The 20,433-nt window shown below is 38.8% G+C and overlaps 2 protein-coding genes across 3 annotated transcripts in view; one reads left to right on the top strand and one right to left on the bottom strand.

The window, feature by feature from the left end:
- Positions 1 to 19,622, top strand: part of LOC134227642 (A disintegrin and metalloproteinase with thrombospondin motifs 7) — a 128,773-nt gene extending 109,151 nt beyond the window's left edge. The window contains exons 11-13 of the mRNA XM_062709276.1: positions 18,342 to 18,723; positions 18,784 to 18,901; positions 19,225 to 19,622. Of these exons, the coding sequence (XP_062565260.1) occupies positions 18,342 to 18,723; positions 18,784 to 18,901; positions 19,225 to 19,596 (872 nt within the window). The 3' untranslated portion in view covers positions 19,597 to 19,622. The remainder of the gene's footprint in view (positions 1 to 18,341; positions 18,724 to 18,783; positions 18,902 to 19,224) is intronic.
- On the bottom strand, positions 15 to 6,941 carry LOC134227643 (MAGE-like protein 2). Of its 2 annotated transcripts, none has more exons than XM_062709277.1 (2): positions 6,834 to 6,941; positions 15 to 604 (listed from the first exon to the last, which is right to left on the bottom strand). In XM_062709277.1, the coding sequence occupies exons 1-2, from the start codon at positions 6,843 to 6,845 to the stop codon at positions 80 to 82; spliced, it is 537 nt and encodes a 178-aa protein (XP_062565261.1). In that variant the 5' UTR covers positions 6,846 to 6,941; the 3' UTR covers positions 15 to 79. The 2 variants fall into 2 exon arrangements, with proteins under 2 accessions (XP_062565261.1, XP_062565262.1); XM_062709278.1 differs by having other exon boundaries at positions 6,718 to 6,855.
- Positions 19,623 to 20,433: the final 811 nt, after the last annotated feature.

The following is a 20,433-nucleotide window of genomic DNA, read 5'->3' as shown; positions in this document are numbered from 1 at the left end:
TATAAAATTCATATTCTTTTTGATAACAAATGTGTTTAAAATAATAAATAACTTAGCATTAAAACTAGAAAACATGGCTTCACCAACGCCAACTACGACGTGAGTTATCCTTTTGCGTAACATGCCGGTAAATCGGAACTGGAACCGGGTATGGCTTGGGAACGGGAACTTCAATCTTCTTCAGTACTTCCACCGGGAACGGCTTCTCAACTTCAACTGGGTACGATTTTTCCACTGTATAAGGAACGGGTCTTTCGATGATCTTTGGAACTATCCGGTAGACCGGAACCTTGATCGGTTGCTCCACGTTCACCTGAACCGGGTAAGGTTGGGGAACGTTGATTTTTACGTACTGTGGAACTGCCACTGGAATCGGATGCGGAACCGGCACACCAATCTTCTGATAGATCGGCACCGAGTAGGTTGCATGCTTTTCCGACTGGGTGAAGATCGTGTTATGATTGACCTCATCACTGTCGCTGGCCAACGAAAGATTGTCCTCAATGCTTTCTTCCTCGTCGTACGGAGAGCTGTGAAAGTTCGAATAGCTGTACCCGGCGAATACCGGTGCCAAGACCGCGGCCAAAACAAACAGCATGTGGAACTGGAAGGAGAAAAAATAAAAAGATGTACAAGGTTACGTGAATCGATGGAATTAGGCCAACCTGTCATGTAATGAAATACGGCAGACATATTTTCTGCACTTGCGGAAAGTAGTTCAATGAGCCATTCAACTATACGATCCTTCTCCCCTTCAAAGAAATGAGTGAGTTGCCTACTAACTATTGCATAATGCAGACGCTAAGGGCGGCGTTACGCATCGTTGCGCTTACTTTTGCGTTTTTCGCTTCATCGTATGACTTACGAAGCTAGTTTTCGATATAAAGATACATATTAGACCTCTTCATGTTTTCAAAGAGTATCAAAAATTCAACCGGTCAACTCAGAATCACAATTCTTATGTTAAAATAAGCTTCCTGTCAAATGTTTAGCTAATTCGGGTAAAATTTCGAGGTGGCTCAAGTCGACTTAGTGTTTTTGTTTTAAAAAAAATCTAACAAGAGATAAAAACGCCAAAATTCATCGCAATAACCTCTTAAAGAAAGCTTTTGGTGTGCTCTACAATTCTTGTGAACATTGCGATTAGTTTCGTTCACGTTTTGACCATGTTAAAGAAATTTTCAAGCTTTTAAGTGCATAAAAACACTGTTTCTTTTAAAAGTCGTTCTACAAAATTCTTCAATTTATTACATATCATTGCTAATTTGTTATATTATTACTTCTATATTTGCCAATGTGCTGTAAAATTCTTAAAAATTAGAAGCTGAACATTTGTCATAACTTTACACGTTAGCATTTCTTCAAACAAGTTGTTCGAACAAAGATGCTTTGATTTCACTTGTTTCTACGATGCACTCGATGGTAAAAGCATACAAACATATGGTACAATGAACCAAATTTGGAAGTTGTTTGTTGTAAGCATCAAATTTCATCGAAAACCAATGCTTCTTTGTTCGAATAACTTGTTTGAAAAAATCCCAACGTGTAAATTTATCACAAATGTTCAGCTTCTGATTTTTAAGAATTTCACACTAAATCGTACATTGGCAATTATGTTACTCAAATGTCCAGGGTGAAAAGAGGAATAATAATATAACAAATAAGCAATGCATCAAGGATCTGGCTATCTCAGTCTTTGAGTTTTATATTTTGAATTACCCGACGTTTCGGCAGGATGTATTCTGCCTTTTTCAAGGGAAAATTATCAGTCAACCGTTTTTCGTTTTAAAATATATGTCTGTTTCATGTTTTTGGGCTTCTTGAAGGTACCACAGTTTTGAACATTAAAAATAATAACCATCTTCAAAACAGTCGTTGAGTATTGTTTAGTGTGCAATGTTTTTTCCGTTCTGTTAATTAATTTATTATTTTTAATGTTCAAAACTGTGGTGCATACAAGAAACCCAAAAACATGAAACCGACATATCTTTTAAAACGGAAGACGGTTGACTGATAATTTTTCCTTGAAAAAGGCAGAATACATCCTGCCGAAACGTCGCGCAATTCAAAATATAGCCGTTTTGATCAACCCAGAGACTGAGATAGCCAGATCTTTGATGCAACAATTTTTCCAGTCGTTAATCTTAACACGAATAAGCAATGATATGTAATAAATCAATGAATTTTGTAGAACATCGACTTTTAAAAGAAAACAGTTTTTTAGGCAAGCTTGAAAATTACTTTAACATGGTCAAAACGTGAACGAATCGCAATTTTCACAAGACTTGTAAGCCACACCAAAAGCTTCCATTTAGAGGTTGTTGCGATGAATTTTGGCGTTTATATCTCTTGTTATATTTTTTTCAACATTGAAAATAGCCTAAAAACACTAAATCGACTTGAGCCACTTCGAAATTTTATCCGAATTAGCTGAAAATTTGACAGGAAGCTTATTTTAGAACAAGCATTGTGATTCTGGGCTAACCGGGTAAATTTTTTATACTTTTTGAAAACATGAAGAGGCCTATTACATATACTGCTTATTATTCTTTCATTGAACATTTATCAGGCTTAACATTTTATGTTCTGCAAATCTACCATGTGCGTAGCCAAGATATTGAGCAGGGAAAGACAAACTTTTCAGATCCTTTGAATTCTAGCTTAACTTTTCAAAAGGACCTAAGTAACATTTTTTTTCGTAAATTAATTTGAGTACTGCAATCAAAGCATTTCATATTGGTCTGTTGATTGCAATATTAAAATTATTTCATGAAAAAAATGTTACTTAGGTCCTTTTGAAAAGTTAAGCGAGAATCATAGTTTCCAAGTAGGAAACAAAATACGTATCTGCTTGTTGATACATAAAAAAGTTAATAGTGGAAGTAAATGGAAGAATAATAGTGTTTTGATTTTGTTAAGACTGAAAAGCCATCTCCGAAACATTGAAGCTAATGTCCTGAAAATTCGCCCGATTATGGATAAGGGGTGATGGAGAGATTCCAAGGCATAACGTCGAGAGACTCCGAATTCAATCTTCAAGAGCTTCCGAAGTAAATCGTCGAAGTATTCTGAAACAAATCGACAAGGAATTCGGAGGCAAATATCTGGCCGATTCCGAAACAAGTCTTCGAACGATTCCGGAGGAATTCTGAAGTAAATCACCGAGAGATTATGATGCAAATCCTCCATGGATTATGCATTGTATCCCCCACATATTCTCAAGGGTATTCATCAACGATACCGAAAGAAATCCAGTGTTATTTTTTCTGTATTTCGGTTGGAATACTTCGATGATTCTGAAAGGAATTCTTCAGAGATTTCAATAAAAATTCTTCTCGGATTCTGACGGGAATTCCTCTCGGGTTCTGATTAGAATCCTTTTCGGATGCTGATGGGGAATGTGGAGATTATCATGCTGCTAAGCAAGCGGAAGTCTTCTGGAAACTGTCACTCCAGTCCGTGATGGTTGACCACATGTCTTTGACTTCTAGCAAAGTATCACGATTGCTTTGATTGATATTTTTGTGGCTCTCCGTTGTTGTTCATATCAAGCATACTTTGATGCTTTCAAATCAATTGGATAATTACCTTTTCATTATTAACAAAAAGTATCATTTCACTGCCACACAGGAATCTTTCTCAGCAATGAAAAACAAGCTCATTTGTCTTCCACTCATTTCTTTTGTCTTCAAACTTTTTCTTTGATTCATCATTAGAGTGGCTCGAATTAGTATGGAAAAAACTAATTTAAATTTTTTTGATGAACCGCACTTTTTTTCGTTCTATTTGATGCTCTGGACAAAATTGCTCGTTTATATGGAGGAACATCGAACAGTGATTTGCTATCAAATGGCACTATTTACGATGAATAACTATGATACTCATTCAGTTCTTGTATAATTAAATACAGAATGTTATGCTGAAAGCCTCGAGAAGATGAGAATTCACTCGGCAAAGTTATTAGCATTTTACTGCCATTTAACCGTAAATCACTGTTTTTCGATGTTTCTTTGAATATTTTCCCATATAAACATACAACGAGCTTAGCACGCCCAAACGTTGATCGATATGGCTGAAATTTTGTCCAAAGCATCAGGGCGTCGAAAAGAACGGAACAAGGGAGCGGTCCATCAAAAAAATTAAAAAGTGTTTTTTAGAGCCGCTTTATCATTATGTTATATGTTGGAAACTAATATCACTACTAACTTTTCAAACCCTAGGGAGGGACTCATTTTTTTTCCTAGAGAGGGCTAAGCCCCCCTAGCTGCTCCTTATTTACGCCGATGATATTACCATAGTTTGCGATATTTTGAAAATGGCCATATTTGACGCCTCCGAAAGCTCGCCCAGGGACCTCGGAACTAACCTCAGGGTGGTCAATATCCCCTGAATCAAATATGGATGTCATAATTCTACTTTCTTGCAAAATGCTGAAACTTGATATCCATATTGCCATGATTTGTGACATTCTAAACATGGCCGATTTTGATGCTTCCGGAGGCTTCCTCAAGGGCCTCGGAACTGATTCCAGGGTAGCCTATGTCCCCATAAGCATCTCCGGATGTCGTAATTCCATTTGTCTTGAAAAAATCTGAAGTTTGATACCCATATTGCTAATATGGAGCGTGAATATTGATCTGACCACCTTGGGGCCGGTTCCCGAAGGGTCACTTCAAAGAAACCTGTTGTTGGCTATTTCTGGAACAGGTGTCATCTAAGCAGATTCGTTGGATACAGGGAGTTGACTGATATCCCATCGTTATTAGCTGGATATGAAACATCTTCTCGCAAGCGCAGCTGTTGTATAATTTGTAATACATCCATGTACTCAATGGAATAGAGTGGGTTCAAGTCCCACCGGCAATTAAATATGTCTTAAAAACACCTTAAAATGGCAAACTTAACTATGTGTATCGAAATTAAACAACTTTCCCAAAGAAAGGTGTCATCAAGATTTTTTGTTCTGGTATAATCTCTATATACAAATCTACCGTAATGGTATGAAAAGGGACGAAAAAAGCACCATTTTGTTGGACTTTTATCGTGAAAAAAATGAAGTTGTGGATAAACTCGGATACCAAAGTTGTGGCCGGTCTCGAATGAGAGAAAAAAATAAAGGTATTCCCATAAATATTTTTAGATAAGGGAAGTCGAAGAATTTTCAATACAATACATAAAAACCCTGATTAATCCACCTAGCGGTGTTGGTGTCTTTCTCGCGCAAAAAAAAATACTTAAAAACATGAGTGAATGCTTTTGAGCATGTGTTTTGCACATAGAAAATAGTATTTTGGCCATAACGTATTATCCCATAGTCCAATCTGGCCAATTTTCAATAGCAGACAATGGGACAGGATTCTCAGTCGAATGGAATTTATTGCGAGTAATTTGGCCAATGCTAAGTTCCAAAAAGTGTGTCTACAAAATTTTGTACACATACACACTAGAGTGGGGCGTCATGGTCATTTTTTCAAATCAATGGTTTTTCGAAGCCATTCTGGGTCCTGAACAACTGTGCAGGATTTGGGATCGATTGGTTGCTTCCTCGCTTTCCGCATCGCGTTTGAAGTTTGTATGGAAATTAGTATGGGAGAACGTATATTTTTGCATTTCTACTAATAGAGGCTTCAGTTCATCGTAAACCAAGTGGCACATTGCGTTAAAGTATAACCCAAAGGATGCCGAAAAACTTTGCTGAAGAAGGCACGTTGCTGGAACATCCACGAAAAAAGTTATAACGCTTAGAACATGGAGTGTTCAAACCATATGCAAAAAATCGTTTATTCTGCCAGCACTGCCGTACTACGTAGACCAATAATTTAACTGAGTGTTATTTCAAAATAATGGATCTTATTGGGCTTTAGAGCTAATGGGAGCTATCCGGAATCATTTCACAAAGAAAAAAATCCGACGAGAAGGAAGATGGATTTTGCCCTTCGAGAACCATAGGTTGTCCGGTAGTGCTGGCAGAAACATTGATTTCTTGCATATGGTTTACAATTTTCGAAACGTAATAACATTTTTTGTAGACCTTCCAGCTATGTACCTTCTTCGGCAAAGTCTTTCAGCATCTTCCAGACTAGATGCTAACGTATTGAGTCACGTGATTGATGATAAATTGAAGCCGCTAAGAGCAAAAATGTAAAAAAGTACGTTTTCCCATACTAATCTCCATGTATATTTAAAACGCGATGCGGCATGCGAGGTTGCAACCAATCGAGTCCATATTTTGCACAGTTGATTGGGGTCCCAAAACGATTCAGAAAAACCTTGATCTAACTTGATCGGACGAAGTTTGCGTTTTTCCATACAACTGCGCCCCACTCTAATACACACATACACACACATACATACATACACACAAGCAAACATCACCTCAAATCGTCGAGCTGAGTCGATTGGTATATAACACTATGGGTCTCCGAGCCTTCTATCAAAAGTTTGGTTTCGGAGTGATCATATAGCCTTTACGTATACTTAGTATACGAGAAAGGCAAAAAGGATAAAGAATCAATATCATTGCTACATGAAAGCATTTTCTTGAGCACACTCCAAAGTACAGTAATTTCACAGTTTTAAGCGCCATGTTCTATGCACGTTACTCCTATTATGATTCCCTGAAGACCAGAGTTCACTGTAGTAAATACACTTATTGAAGATATTTGCTTCCCGAGAACCATTTTGAACCAATGTTTTTTTAGAAACTTTTTTTTTCACCTTTACATATCGATGATCACTAGCATTTCACCCAATATTCAATTATCAGTTCAATTATTATTATTAGTTTGCTTATTATTCAATCTAATCTATTTAAACAATATCCAAATCCTTACAAGAGTCTTCATCGCACTGCACCACGATCACAGAATTGAATTGACCAACCAAGAACCACTGCCAGGCACAACTCAACCGAAGGTGCACTGGTAAAACAATAACGACACCTTTCACTGGACCGTAGGCTTTTATAAAAAGCCATCGATGCATTCTTCCGCTTTTCCATTTCCATGTCGGCGCGCGTAAACCTGCCAACCTGCTATAGACTGTGGCTGATCGGCTTCGTCGTCACTTGAACGAAGGCGAGACATCGTCGTTTGGCTCATCCAGACGCAGCTGGAACCCCATCACTAAGGGTGATCAAAAATTGTTACGATTTGTGTAATTTGCAAAAACATATAACTTAAATCCAATCCATCGTTTTGGTCTTGTTACATTTATAAGAAGCTGATTTGATAATTTGAACACCCCAACCGCAGCAAGGTGTCAGCTTACTTTCCTAACGAACCTTTATTTTTATGCTGTCCAAACAACCGAGCATAATCGAGTAAACTATTTCACGTAGAATAACGACCGCGCATTTTTTGCTTAAGAAAGTGCTACAACAGGTAGTAGGTATCTAATTCTTCGGATCTAACAACGCCTAATCGTAATTCGACACCCTAACCCTTTCAAGTTATTTACTTGTTATTGTAGAATTTCGCGTCGTTCCGTAATACGTAACTATTTGCAAGCGACCATATCATTTGAAATATGACCCGTTATAATATTAACCTTCCTAGTGCATTGGGGTCTATTTTGGCCCAGAGATGATTTAAAAACGTTGTAGCTTTGTAATCAAATGAGATAGGGCGTTGACATTTTCTGACTTTTCCTAACTTTTGGAAATGAAAATTTTGGGGTGATAACCAGCTATCAGCGACCTCTAGGAACGCCACAACAAAAAAAGTGACACATTGTGCATTAGCGGGTCAAAAATGACCCAAAATTGAATTCCCTCCCAAAAATTCATTTTCGAACCGATTCTCAATCTTTTGGAACCAAATTGAAGGTATGGAATCCACGGATGTCGCTACGGGCAGAATTTTGCAGTTTGGACATTCTGGTTCCCAGGAATCGATGTTGAAGGAACATAGATTCTTAGGCCAATTTTTGGCGTGATTTCTTGCCTCTCGAAGGGTGATTTTGGAAATGCTCATTAATTTACGTAGCAATAATTCTATTAGAATGCAGCCATTGTTCATTTCCATGGATCAACACAATTCCTGGTTATTTCACGGTCCGGTGTCCCTCCGGAAGATCCGGAACATCCGTAGAAGTGGTCAATTGATTGAACTCATCCTAGAAGAGCGCGGTTTTTTTCAAAGCTTTTAATTATTGAACGCTGAGTAACAAATGATTGTGGTAACCCATTTTGATGGACCTGTGTGACCTCCGAAGGTCCTCTAGAAGATCCGGAACGTCCGTAAAAGTGGTCAATTTTTTAAACTTATCATAAAAGGGTACGGTTTTTTCCAAAGCTTTTCATTATCGAACGCTGAGGAACAAATGATTATGGTGACCCATTGTGATAGACCTGAGTGGCCACCGGAGTTCCTTTAGAAGATCCGGAACATCCGTAGAAAAGGTCAATTCATGAAACTCATCCTAGAAGTGCGCGTTTTTTTTCTAAAGCTTTTCATTATCGTACTTTGAGTAACAAATGATTGTGGTGACCCATTTTGGTGGACCTGGGTGGCCACCGGAGGTCCTCCAGTAGATCCGGAACATCCGTAAAAATGGCCAATTCATGAAACTTATCATAAAAGGGTACGGTTTTTTCCAAAGCTTTTCCTCATAGTACCTCGAGTAACAAATGATTGTGAGGACCTATTTTGGTAGACCTGGGTGGCCACCGGAGGTGCTCCAGAAGATCCGGAACGTCCGTAAAAATGGCCAATTCATGAAACTTATCATAAAAGTGTGCGTTCCAAAGCTTTTCCTCATAGTACCTCGAGTAACAAATGATTGTAAGGTAAAAATGGTCAATTCATGAAACTTATTATAAAAAAAATGCGGTTTTTTTCCAAAGCTTTTCCTCATAGTACTTTGAGTAACAAATGATTGTGGTGACCCATTTTGGTGGCGCTGGGTGGCCACCGAGGGTCCTCCAATAGATCTGGAACGTCCGTAAAAATGGCCTATTCATGAAACATATCATAAAAGGGTGCGGTTTTTTCCAAAGCTTTTCTCATAGTGCTTTGAGTAACAAATGATTGTGGGGACCTATTTTGGTAGACCTGGGTGGCCACCGGAGGTGCTCCAGAAGATCCGGACCGGAACGTCCGTAAAAATGGCCAATTCATGAAACTTATCATAAAAGGATGCGGTTTTTTCCAAAGCTTTTCCTTATAGTACTTTGAGTAACAAATGATTGTGGGGACCTATTTTGGTGGACCTGGGCGGCCACCGGAGGTGCTCCAGAAGATCCGGAACGTCCGTAAAAATGGCCAATTCATGAAACTTATCATAAAAGGGTGCGTTCCAAAGCTTTTCCTCATAGTACCTCGAGTAACAAATGATTGTGAGGACCTATTTTGGTAGACCTGGGCGGCCACCGGAGGTGCTCCAGAAGATCCGGAACGTCCGTAAAAATGGTCAATTCATGGAACTCATCCTAGAAGTGCGCGTTTTTTTTTCAAAGCTTTTCATTATCGTACTTTGAGTAACAAATGATTGTGGTGACCCAATTTGGTGCACCTGGGTGGCCACCGGAAGTCCTCCAGTAGATCCGGAACGTCCGTAAAAATGGCCAATTCATGAAACTTATTATAAAAAATGCAGTTTTTTCCAAAGCTTTTCTTATAGTACTTTGAGTAACAAATGATTGTGGTGACCCATTTTGGTGGACCTGGGTGGCCACCGAGGGTTCTGAGGTAGATCCGGAACGTCCGTAAAAAAGACCAATTCATGAAACTTATCATAAAAGGATGTGTTTTTTTCCAAAGCTTTTCCTTATAGTACTTTGAGTAACAAATGATTGTGGGGACCTATTTTGGTAGACCTGGGTGGCCACCGGAGGTGCTCCAGAAGATCCGGAACGTCTGTAAAAATGGCCAATTCATGAAACTTATCATAAAAGGGTGCGGTTTTTTCCAAAGCTTTTCCTCGTAGTACTTTGAGTAACAAATGATTGTGGGGAGCTATTTTAGCGGACCTGGGTGGCCACCGGAGGTGCTCCAAAAGATCCGGAACGTCCGTTAAAATTGTCAATTCATGGAATTCATCCTAGAAGTGCGTGTTTTTTCCAAAGCTTTTCATTATCGTACTTTGAGTAACAAATCATTGTGGTGACCCAATTTGGTGAACCTGGGTGGCCACCGGAGGTCCTCCAGTAGATCCGGAACGTCCGTAAAAATGGCCAATTCATAAAACTTATCATAAAAGGGTGCGGTTTTTTCCAAAGCTTTTCATTATCGAACACTGAGTAACAAATGATTATGGTAACCCAGTGTGATGGACCTCCAGAAGATCTCCTCCTCCAGAAGTTCTGGAACATCCATAGAAGTGGTCAATTCATAAAACTCACCGTGGAATAGCTGAATCACCGAACGCTGAGTAATAAATGATTAAGATGACCCTTTTTGAAGGACCTGGGTGGCTACCGAGGTCTTTCGGAAGATTCGGAACGTCCGTTAAAGTGGTCAATTCGTGGTGAATGGTGAATATCGATCATGGAAGCAAATTATGCCATACTTGAAAATATTTTCTGGGTTAATGTGATTGTCCTTCCAAAAAAATAGTGTCGTCTTAATTTTTATGAATTGACTAATTACAGATTTTTTGATCTTGCGGAGTTTCATTCGTGACTACACACTTTCCTGAGAATGGGTTAAAACGATCATCCATTACTCAGGATACGAAAATAGGAAAACTATGACAAGTTTCATGAATTGACCGATTTTACGGATGATCTGAATGTACCTGAAGACATACAGTGGGCAATCCATGCGAATTGGTTACGATCATTTGTTTCTAAAATTAGGAAAATAAAAAGGTTCAGAAGAATAGTGTGCTTCATCTTCTTCTTCTATTGAAAACACGCCATTTCTAAGATGGGTTTTATGAATTGATCTCTTTTACGTGTGATACGGACATTCCGGAGGGCCTTTGGTTGCTACTCACATCCGTGAGAAAAGGTCACGGCAATAATTTCATGTTCAGAGTACGACAAGGAAATAAAAAAAGGCTCTTCTAGTATGTATTACATAAATTAACCACTTTAACCGATGTTCCGTACCTTCCGTAAGACCTCCGGTAGTCACTTTGGTGAATAAGAACGGGTCACGACATTCCTTCTTGTTCAGAGTTCGATAGTAGACAGATTTTTTTTAAAGTTCGATAATGAAAAGCTTTAGAAAAAACTGTGCTCTTTTATGATAAGTTTTATGAATTGACCATTTTTACGGACGTTCCGGATCTTCTGGAGCACTTCCGATGGCCACCCAGATCCACCAAAATAGGTCACCACAATCATTTGCTACTCAAAGTACTATGAGGAAAAGTTTTGGAAAAAACCGCGCTCTTCGATGATGTGATTCATAAATTGACCACTTTTACGGACGTTCCGGTTCTTCTGAAGCAGCTCCGGTGGCCACCCAGATCCATCAAAATAGGTCACCACAATCATTTGTTACTCGAAGTATTATAAGGAAAAGCTTTGAAAAAAAAACGCGCTCTTCTATGATGTATTTCATGAATTGACCACTTTTACGGACGTTCCGGATCTTCTAAAGGACCTTCGGCCATACAGGTCCATCCAAATGGGTCACCACAATCATTTGTTACTCGTAGTTTGATAATGAAAAGCTTTGGAAAAAACCGGGCTCTTATATGATAAGTTTCATTAATTGACCATTTTTACGGACGTTCCGGATCTTCCGGAAAACTCCGGTGGCCACCCAGTTCCACCAAAATGAGTAACCACAATCATTTGTTACTCAAATTACGATAATTAAAAGTTCTGTGAAAACTGCATTCTTCTAGGATGAGTTCCATGAATTGACCACTTCACCGAATGTTCCGGATCCTCTGGAGGACCTCCGGTGGCCACGCAGGTACATCAAAATGGGTCACCACAATCATTTGTTACTCAGCGTTCGATAATTAAAAGCTTTGGAAAAAACCGCGCTCTTCTAGGATGAGTTCAATGAATTGACCTCTTCTACGGATGTTCCGGATCTTCCGGAGGGACACCGGACCGTGAAATAACCAGGAATTGTGTTGATCCATGGAAATGAACAATGGCTACATTCTAATAGAATTATTGCTACGCAAATTAATGAGCATTTCCAAGGAATCACGCCAAAAATTGCCTAAGAATCTATGTTCCTTCAACATCGATTCCTGGGAACCAGAATGGCCAAAGTGCAAAAATCTGTGCGTAACGACATCCGTGGAATCCATACCTTCAATTTGGTTCCAAAATATTGAGAATTGGTTCGAAAATGAACTTTTGGGAGCGAATTCAATTTGGGGTCATTTTTGACCCGCTAATGCACAATGTGTAACTTTTTTTTAATGCACTAGGAAGGTTAAAATCATAAATTAAACGGGGGATAAATTAAAGTTATTATAACCAGTTACTATGAAAACGAACCATGCCTTCCAGCATATACCTATGTTGGTCGTACACTCCGTGCTGTCCTGAGCAAAGCCGAATGTAACGTCATATTCCAGGTCACTCGATCTTGGGCCGCCAATAATTGCTAATCAGTCTCCCCGCACACCCGGCTTGTTTGTATATTTTGTATATTTGTATATTTGTATATGGAAATTTTCATATTTTTTTATTGCTCTTTATTGATAAGTTTGCGGAAAATTTTCAATTTTTAACGGAAAAAAATGGTGGAAAATTTTGCAATTGTTTATTGCAAACATTTTTTTGTGTGTCTTTATTAAGTAGACTTTCAGCTCTTGGCTGGCTCACCTCCGGCGATTATTGCGAACATTGATATTTTATGGAAATCACGTATTTTTTTCGTGAAATATTTTGATTTCTTTATGGAAAAATCTTATTTCATAATTGCAATTTCTGCTTTTAAAAGTGCTAATTTATTTTTGTTTTGTAGAAAATTCTCAATTGGTTATGGAAAATTTGCATTACTTATGGAAATTTTGTATTTATTTATTGCTCATACACCAATTTTTTTATTGGCAATTTCCTAATTTTTTAATGAAAATTTCTAATTCTTCAAAAAAAAATTTTTTTCTTCTTCAACGAGAAGTTAAAAGTAAAGGGTGAGATAAGAAAGGCGAAAAATGAAAGGTGAAGAATGAAAAGTAAAAAATGAAAAGTATGACACAAAGTAAGAAAAACGAAGACGGAAGAAAAGGAAAAAAAGAAGAAGGAAAATAGATAAAGGGGGAAAAAAGCAAGAGTGTAGAAGGAAAAAAGATGCAAGAGAACGGAAAAAAGCAAAGGAACACAGAGTGAAGAAATAAAAAGAAAACAGAAATAAAAGAGAAGAAGATGAATAGAAGAAAAATGAAGAGCGAAAGAAGAGCAAAACAAAGAGGTAGAATGAAAACGAAAAGAAAAACCCTGATTAATCCACCTAGCGGTATTGGTGCCTTTATCGTGCAAAACATACCAAAAACAATGTAAATGATTTCACCTCATTTCGTCGAGCTGAGTCAATTGGTATATAACACTATGGGTATCCGTGACTCCTATCAAAAATTCATTTTTGGTGTGATCATATAGCCTTTCGGTACAACTTTGTTGTACGAGAAAGGCAAAAGAAAGAGGAAAGGAGAAAAAATGAGAAATCAAACAAAAGAAAGAAGAAAAACCAAGGACTGAAATAAAAACTTCAGCTAAAAAATTAGAAATTTTCCATACAAAAAATAAGAAATAATGCATAAGACAATCATAATAAAATTATTTTGTGATCAATTTTGTAATTGTTTATTACTAATATTGTTTTATTTATGAATGATTTGTTTATCGGCTTTATCGGTCAGTTCTACTCAAAGTATAAGGAAGTAGGTACCGTCAACTGGGGGGAAGATGATCATTGAGGTGAAGATGATCATTTGATGTGTCAGTCAAAAGTGCCAATTTTTTTTATGAAACGGTAGTCAACAATATTCTCCGTTCAAGTAATGTTACCGCTAGGTAGAAATCCGAGTTTTTCGATTATAATCATGAAAATGTATTTTGTGGAAGAAAGAGAGATAGTCATAAATGACGCTATTTTCGTTTCAAATATTGACTTCGTAGACTTCTTTATGTAGTAAATTCAACATTCATACAAATAACCTAGTGTATTTTGACTACTAGGTCATAATGATTTTAGTAGAGCTGTCTTGATCAACTTCACCCCAAACCAGATTACTCAAAAAATGTGTGATAATTTAATTTATTTTAATAAATGCGAACGCATTTCAGTAAACTAATTTTTTTGATTATTGCAACGTATAGCAGTACATGTTTTGAAAATATTTGTTTCGATTTAAAATGTAAACACACATTGTTATTGCATGTTTTGTCTTAAAAATGATCATCTTCCCCCCAGTTGACGGTAATCGAAAGATAATTGAATATCATCAGATTGAAAGCCGTTCGCTAGGGCGCGAACAAGTATGAAACGATAGAGGGTGAAAGGGAGAAAAGAAGACCATCTATTGTACAGCACACAATCGAAGCGTGAATCTTCTTGTGTAACGTCCTGGTTGTGGACGGCTAACCATATTCGTCGCTGCCACCCTTCCAGCAAACAAACTGATTGCGATCCTTAAGGACTCGGCCAGTGTGGTGGCTGCCCTCCAAAGCCACATACCAAAGCACCCGTGGATCCAAGGAATCCTTTCAGGTATGGCACCAGACACGTGTTTCGCCTGGATCCCCGGCCATTGTGGCATCAGGTGAAACGTAGAAGCCGATGCCTTAGCAAGCGTTGGACACAAAGGTCTTTCCTACACCCACTCCGTCCCGCTGGCCAACGTTAAAAAGTGGACAAAAAGTGTCGTCGGCCAGGACTGGGCGCGGATTTGGAGTAGCAACCACACACCATCCCTGAGGAAGATCAAAGGTTCAACTGGCCCATGGAGGGAACTGACTTCGCAGAAAGTGCAGGACATCGTATCGAGGTTACGGACCGGACATACAAGGGTCTCCCACAACTTTGGTGGAGGCACTTTCCGACCTCAATGTGACCTATGTGGAGTCAGAAACAGCGTGGAGCATTTCATCTGTAGATGCCCTAAATATGAATTCCCTAGGGAACTTTATGGGATCCCAGGCAGCATTAGAGAAGCTCTAGGCGACGACGAAGCCAGAACGGCAGCTCTCTTTTGTTTTTTAAAGGATGCCGGGCTCTACTACCAAATATAGGACCCCAGGATAGGATAGGATAGCACATCTTTTTTCGGGAACAAGGTCCTCTGCTTAGGCGGACGGACTTTCCCCGGATATAAGTCCCACCCCCTAGGTGAACTACATACTGTTCAGCTTAAGGGGCTTCAGCCTCCTCCTCTATTTTCATTTCGTAAAGCGAAAAGTTCTCCACTGGTCCACTGGGTATTGTGGAAATGTCCTGTCCGTTGTCTAATGCTAGATATTAAGTGTTCAGTCTGTGCGACCTCTGGTCGAAAACGGTGACCCCTGTCTTTTTTTTTTCTTTCACCTTTTTATGAAGGTTTCAAGAGAATACCTATTCGAGCAAGATGGCACCTCTGACAAATTTCGGGCTCTTACAATTGGCTTTCGAACCTTTCCTTGAAAGGACTGAATGATCCTGTAGGGTCCATTCAGTGATGGACTTAATTTTATAATTAAAAAATCACTTAAATAAGGATTTAAAAAAATAAATATAGGGTCCATTAAGGCAGAAAACGGCTGAAAAATATGAACCAAAACATACTGCCGTAATCTGGCAAAGTGACGTATACGCCATTTTCCAAAAATGGTGTTAACGAGTAGTACTCATCGTACTCTTTAACAGAAAAATGGAAATCATGTATGTTGTAAAATGGCGTATACGTCACTTTTTCAGATTACGGCAGCATAGGCAGATCCCAAAACAGCCCACATCCTTCAAACCAAACACCGGAGAACAGCGCGCCAAAATCCAGGACTATGGAACTTCCCCAGGAAACCAAAAACTGCGATGCTGACAGGAATGCGGTCCGTGCTCCAGGAGGGAGCAGCACCATTACTTCCCATTAGGCGGACCCCAGTATCACCCGTGATTGTTTGTGAAAGTGTCATCTTCTTTTATTCAATTGATCGTTTATTTCCGGCCCACCCTTCCCTCTTTCATCAGCACACAATCATGTATCGTGGCGGAACCCTTGGTTGGACCGCGAAGGGAGCTCCTCAAGCTTTTTTCCATACCGGTGTTGAACTTAATCTAGAATTTAAAAAAACACCTTAATAAAGCTTTAAAAAAATTGCCACGTACTGGAAGCGTGCGGGCGAAAACCAAACGTTTCAAATACATGTAGAAATTTTGGCTATCTCAGTCTTAATAACCATTAAACGATTAGCGTTTTACTCTGCCCGACGTTTCGGCCATTGGAAGGTGCCTTTTTCAAGGGAAAAATGTTCATCCCCCAGCTGACCACCAACATCGCACACTGCCTAAAAATTGACTTTCCACAGGTAAAATTAGCATATCGAACCTAACAGGTAAAAGATTCGGTCCCCATAACACATCAATCAAATGTTATTTACAAAATCCCATGCAAAAATTGTGATAACACATACATTGGTATGACTAGAAACCAATTAAAAACACGATTTAGTGGACATCAAACACACATATGTAAACCAAAAGCTCGTAGAAGTAAACACAACACAGACAAATAATGAGATAGCTAGACTAAGAGAAACAACAGCGCTGATGAAACACATTATTGACCAAGACCATGAATTTGACTTAACTAAAACAAGGATATACCGGGTATACTTTACCCCGTTAGGCATAAATACGTTAGGCATAAGGACGTTATAGGCATAAGTAGGTTAGGCATAATGTACGTTAGGCATAATGGACGTTAGGCATATAATGACCCAAAGAACAGCCCATGTTATAAAGAAGGCAGAATTATGCCAAACGTCTATTATGCCTAATGTACATTATGTCTAACGTCCGTTATGCCTAACGTCCATTATGCCTAACGTACTAAAGCATACTAGACCATTCTCGCGGAGCCTCAGCTCTCCCCATCTTAGAGATATGCCACATCTCAAATCACACCAATACTGTCAATTACCGTACAGATGTTGATAATCTCAACACTACATATGCTGGCATACTACACACTATCAAAAACTATAAGAGTAGAAAGCACAGAAGAACAGATGAGATTAGCAACACACAGAGTTTGAATCCGGAATAAAACTAATGAACATAAATTCACCATTTTCAAAACAGTCGTTGTTATGTCGAGCACTGTGACCGTGATAAAATATCTAATTGTATAACAAAACTACCGCAAAAGTAAGAATTTATTCAAAAAACAATGTACATCAACTAAATACTAATATATGACACATTTAGAAGCCAAAACTATGACCATACGACACCCAGAACGACATGTAAATTAGAACGAAAACGATTGACCAAGTAAGATTGGATTAAGTTACTGAAACTGTGCAACATTGTAACAAAACATTCTCTCAAAAAATATAGTTTTTCCCTTGAAAAAGGCCACATCCAATGGCCGAAACGTCGAGCAGAGTAAAACGCTAATCGTTTAATGGTTTTTAAGACTGAGTTAGCCAAAATTTCTACATAAAAACTTTTTCCAGTCGTTTCCAATACCGTTTCAAATACATATATTTGTGTTTGGATTGACGCTACTATTGATTTTCTTTATTTCTCCTTTATTCCGGAAATTTTTGAGGATGCTGTTCTCTAGGGTTGTGATGTCCTCCAATGAAAACCAGTCGAGTAGCTTCAGCAGTGATGAGGCCGATGAGTCATGTTACTTCCACGGTTGGAGACTCAAAGTCTATCTAACTGGGAGCAACTATTCGACTTCTTGGTTCAGTTGTCCTCCGAGCAGTTTGCTCAATGTTAATGAAAAGACACAAATAATCATGGCATATACCATCAATTTCGAATTGCTACGTAGTCCTACGTCACCTTTGCGTACAACCCAATTGGGCTGCACCTTTGAGTTTTTTTTAAATAAGAATAATTAGCATTTCAAATTCATTTTTTTTAATTTCATTTTATAATTCTTCATGATCCCTACAATGTTTAACTTCAATCCAAACCGGTTGAAGTAAAACATCTACATTCTAAACCTGGCATCAGGCTCTCCATACTCCAATCAGATTAAAACACTTTTAATAGAAGATGATCAATTTGATCAAGATTTTCGTATATCAAACCCAATTAGATTTTTGTTGTTCTGCATGTAGAAGATAATCGATTTTACTTGAAATTCAACTAGAGTTGCGAAGCGACGACGTAAGCAATTAGTGTCTCCCTCCATGTCTCCATCTTCTCTACGGAAAATCGTCAAAAATTGTACAAAATCCCGAGGTATCTAAAATCACTTTCATATTTCAGATGAACCATGTGAACTGTACTGTACAAATTCGGAGGACACCATAATCGTTCCGTTCGGTGATACGGCAGCCGATGGAACACCCTGCAATCTGGGAACCAACGATATGTGTATTGCCGGCATCTGTCGAAAGGTGGGTTGCGATTGGGTCGTCGATTCCAACACCACCGAAGATCAGTGTGGCGTTTGCGGTGGCAACGGGGACAGCTGCACGGTTATTCGGGGAAACTTCACCAAAAAGGTCAACATGAGCGAAGGTTATTACGACGTGTTACAAATACCAGCCGGAGCCAGAAATATCCTGGTGGAAGAGGTAAACCCGTCGAAGAACTTTATCGGGGTGGGACGAGTCAATGGGAAGGATTACTATTTGAATGGCAATAGGTGAGAGTTTGACAAATGACGGAAGATTTAAAGCGAATCTAATGTGACACTGTATTACAGATTCATCCAAATACCAGGCGAGTACGAAATGGCTGGCAGTCTTGGACTGTATGAACGAGAAGATGAACAGGAACGAGTCAAGATTCCGGGACCGATCACTGATGATATTACCATATCGGTAAATGACCTAATCGCTTTCATGATTTTCGTTGTTGTCGCACTCGTAATCGTTTCGGTAAACGAAATCTCAATTTTGTTAGAATCTTTCGCTTTTTTGTGCGTAGATATAGTACTGTTTGGCAATCGGATATTTCGAAGCTTTTTCTACGTAGTGTTGGCGTCTGGTACAATATAAATAAACTTTTAACGCTTAATCCTTATACGCATAACGATCTCATGCTTAGTATACTATGTATGTGAGGAAGTTATGTATATATCGGTAGAGCATATGGAAATGGAAACTCATCGCTTTCAAAATATTGATTCCGTTTATCCTAACAGGTTATTATGAAGAAGAAAAACAACCATGCAGGCATCCGTTACGAGTACACGCTTTCATCCAACGCTACCATTAGTCATTCGCCATATTACTGGAAGCTAACCGATTGGAACCTTTGTTCGGTAACCTGTGGTGGTGGTAAGCAGCATCGAGAGGTGATATGCTACCAGCGCGGAGAAGGCATCGTCGATGATAGTTTCTGCGAGCAGAATGCGCATAACAAACGTCACGAGCGGTTGGCACGCGATTGCAATGAAGATCCCTGCCCTGCCAATTGGTGGGTCGGTCCATGGCAACTGTGTTCAGTAACGTGCCGTAAGCCGGGAACCTGGAGCTGTGCGGAAGCGTTATATTATGCATTGATTCCAGTATGAACGCTCTGCCTGATGGCCGGTGCGAGGGAAAACTCGACCTGCCTGTAGACCCTGTCCGGGAGTGCTGCCACTATAGGGGATTGATCGACAGCCAAATTCTTGTGGAGGATGTTCCACGGAGTTTGAGAATAATGTTATTGGAAATCGACGAGTGCCAAGCGCGAAACGCTGTTGAACGACCGTATTATGTTATAATCATTTATCCACATCTGTGAATGAAAAGCAATAGGTTATTCAGAAGCTGTGTTTCACTTTACTCAGAACGTACTTACACTCAAATGTGAACAATAAAAGTATTATTTTTACATTCATCGCAATCGTGCATTATCTTTTAGATATGAACGAATTGTCGTACAAGCTATTTTTATGAAAAACAAACTTTAGCAACGACTCCATTCGTAAAGAACTAAATTCTTAAGAATATTTTATTTTATATATTTATAAAGCGTTGCTCTTTAATAAACTCCACCTATATTATTCTCTATCAACAGTAAACAAAATTCAACAGACTTCACAATACCGCTGATTGGAAACAGATAATACCGCTTGGAGCTTACTAGCATAAGAACGAGTTGTAGTAATGAGGACATATAAGTCTATAAAATCTGTAATAAACTTGTTTGAACATTAAACACTACATGGTCTGTAAACAGGACATAATAAATCACAGTTGATTTCTTAACGGTTTTTTTTTCGTTGTTTGAATGCCACGGTTTTATTTACGTCATATGCATGAAATCCCTTTCAGACTGATCAACTGGAATCATCGAACAATTCAGCTTCGAACAATTATTATATGAAGTATGGACAGGATCTTATTGAAACTAACAAATTTGT

The sequence above is a fragment of the Armigeres subalbatus genome, chromosome 3 (genome assembly GCF_024139115.2).
Source record: "Armigeres subalbatus isolate Guangzhou_Male chromosome 3, GZ_Asu_2, whole genome shotgun sequence".
Lineage (NCBI taxonomy): Eukaryota > Metazoa > Arthropoda > Insecta > Diptera > Culicidae > Armigeres > Armigeres subalbatus.
This window is presented reverse-complemented; position numbering and strand designations above follow the sequence as displayed.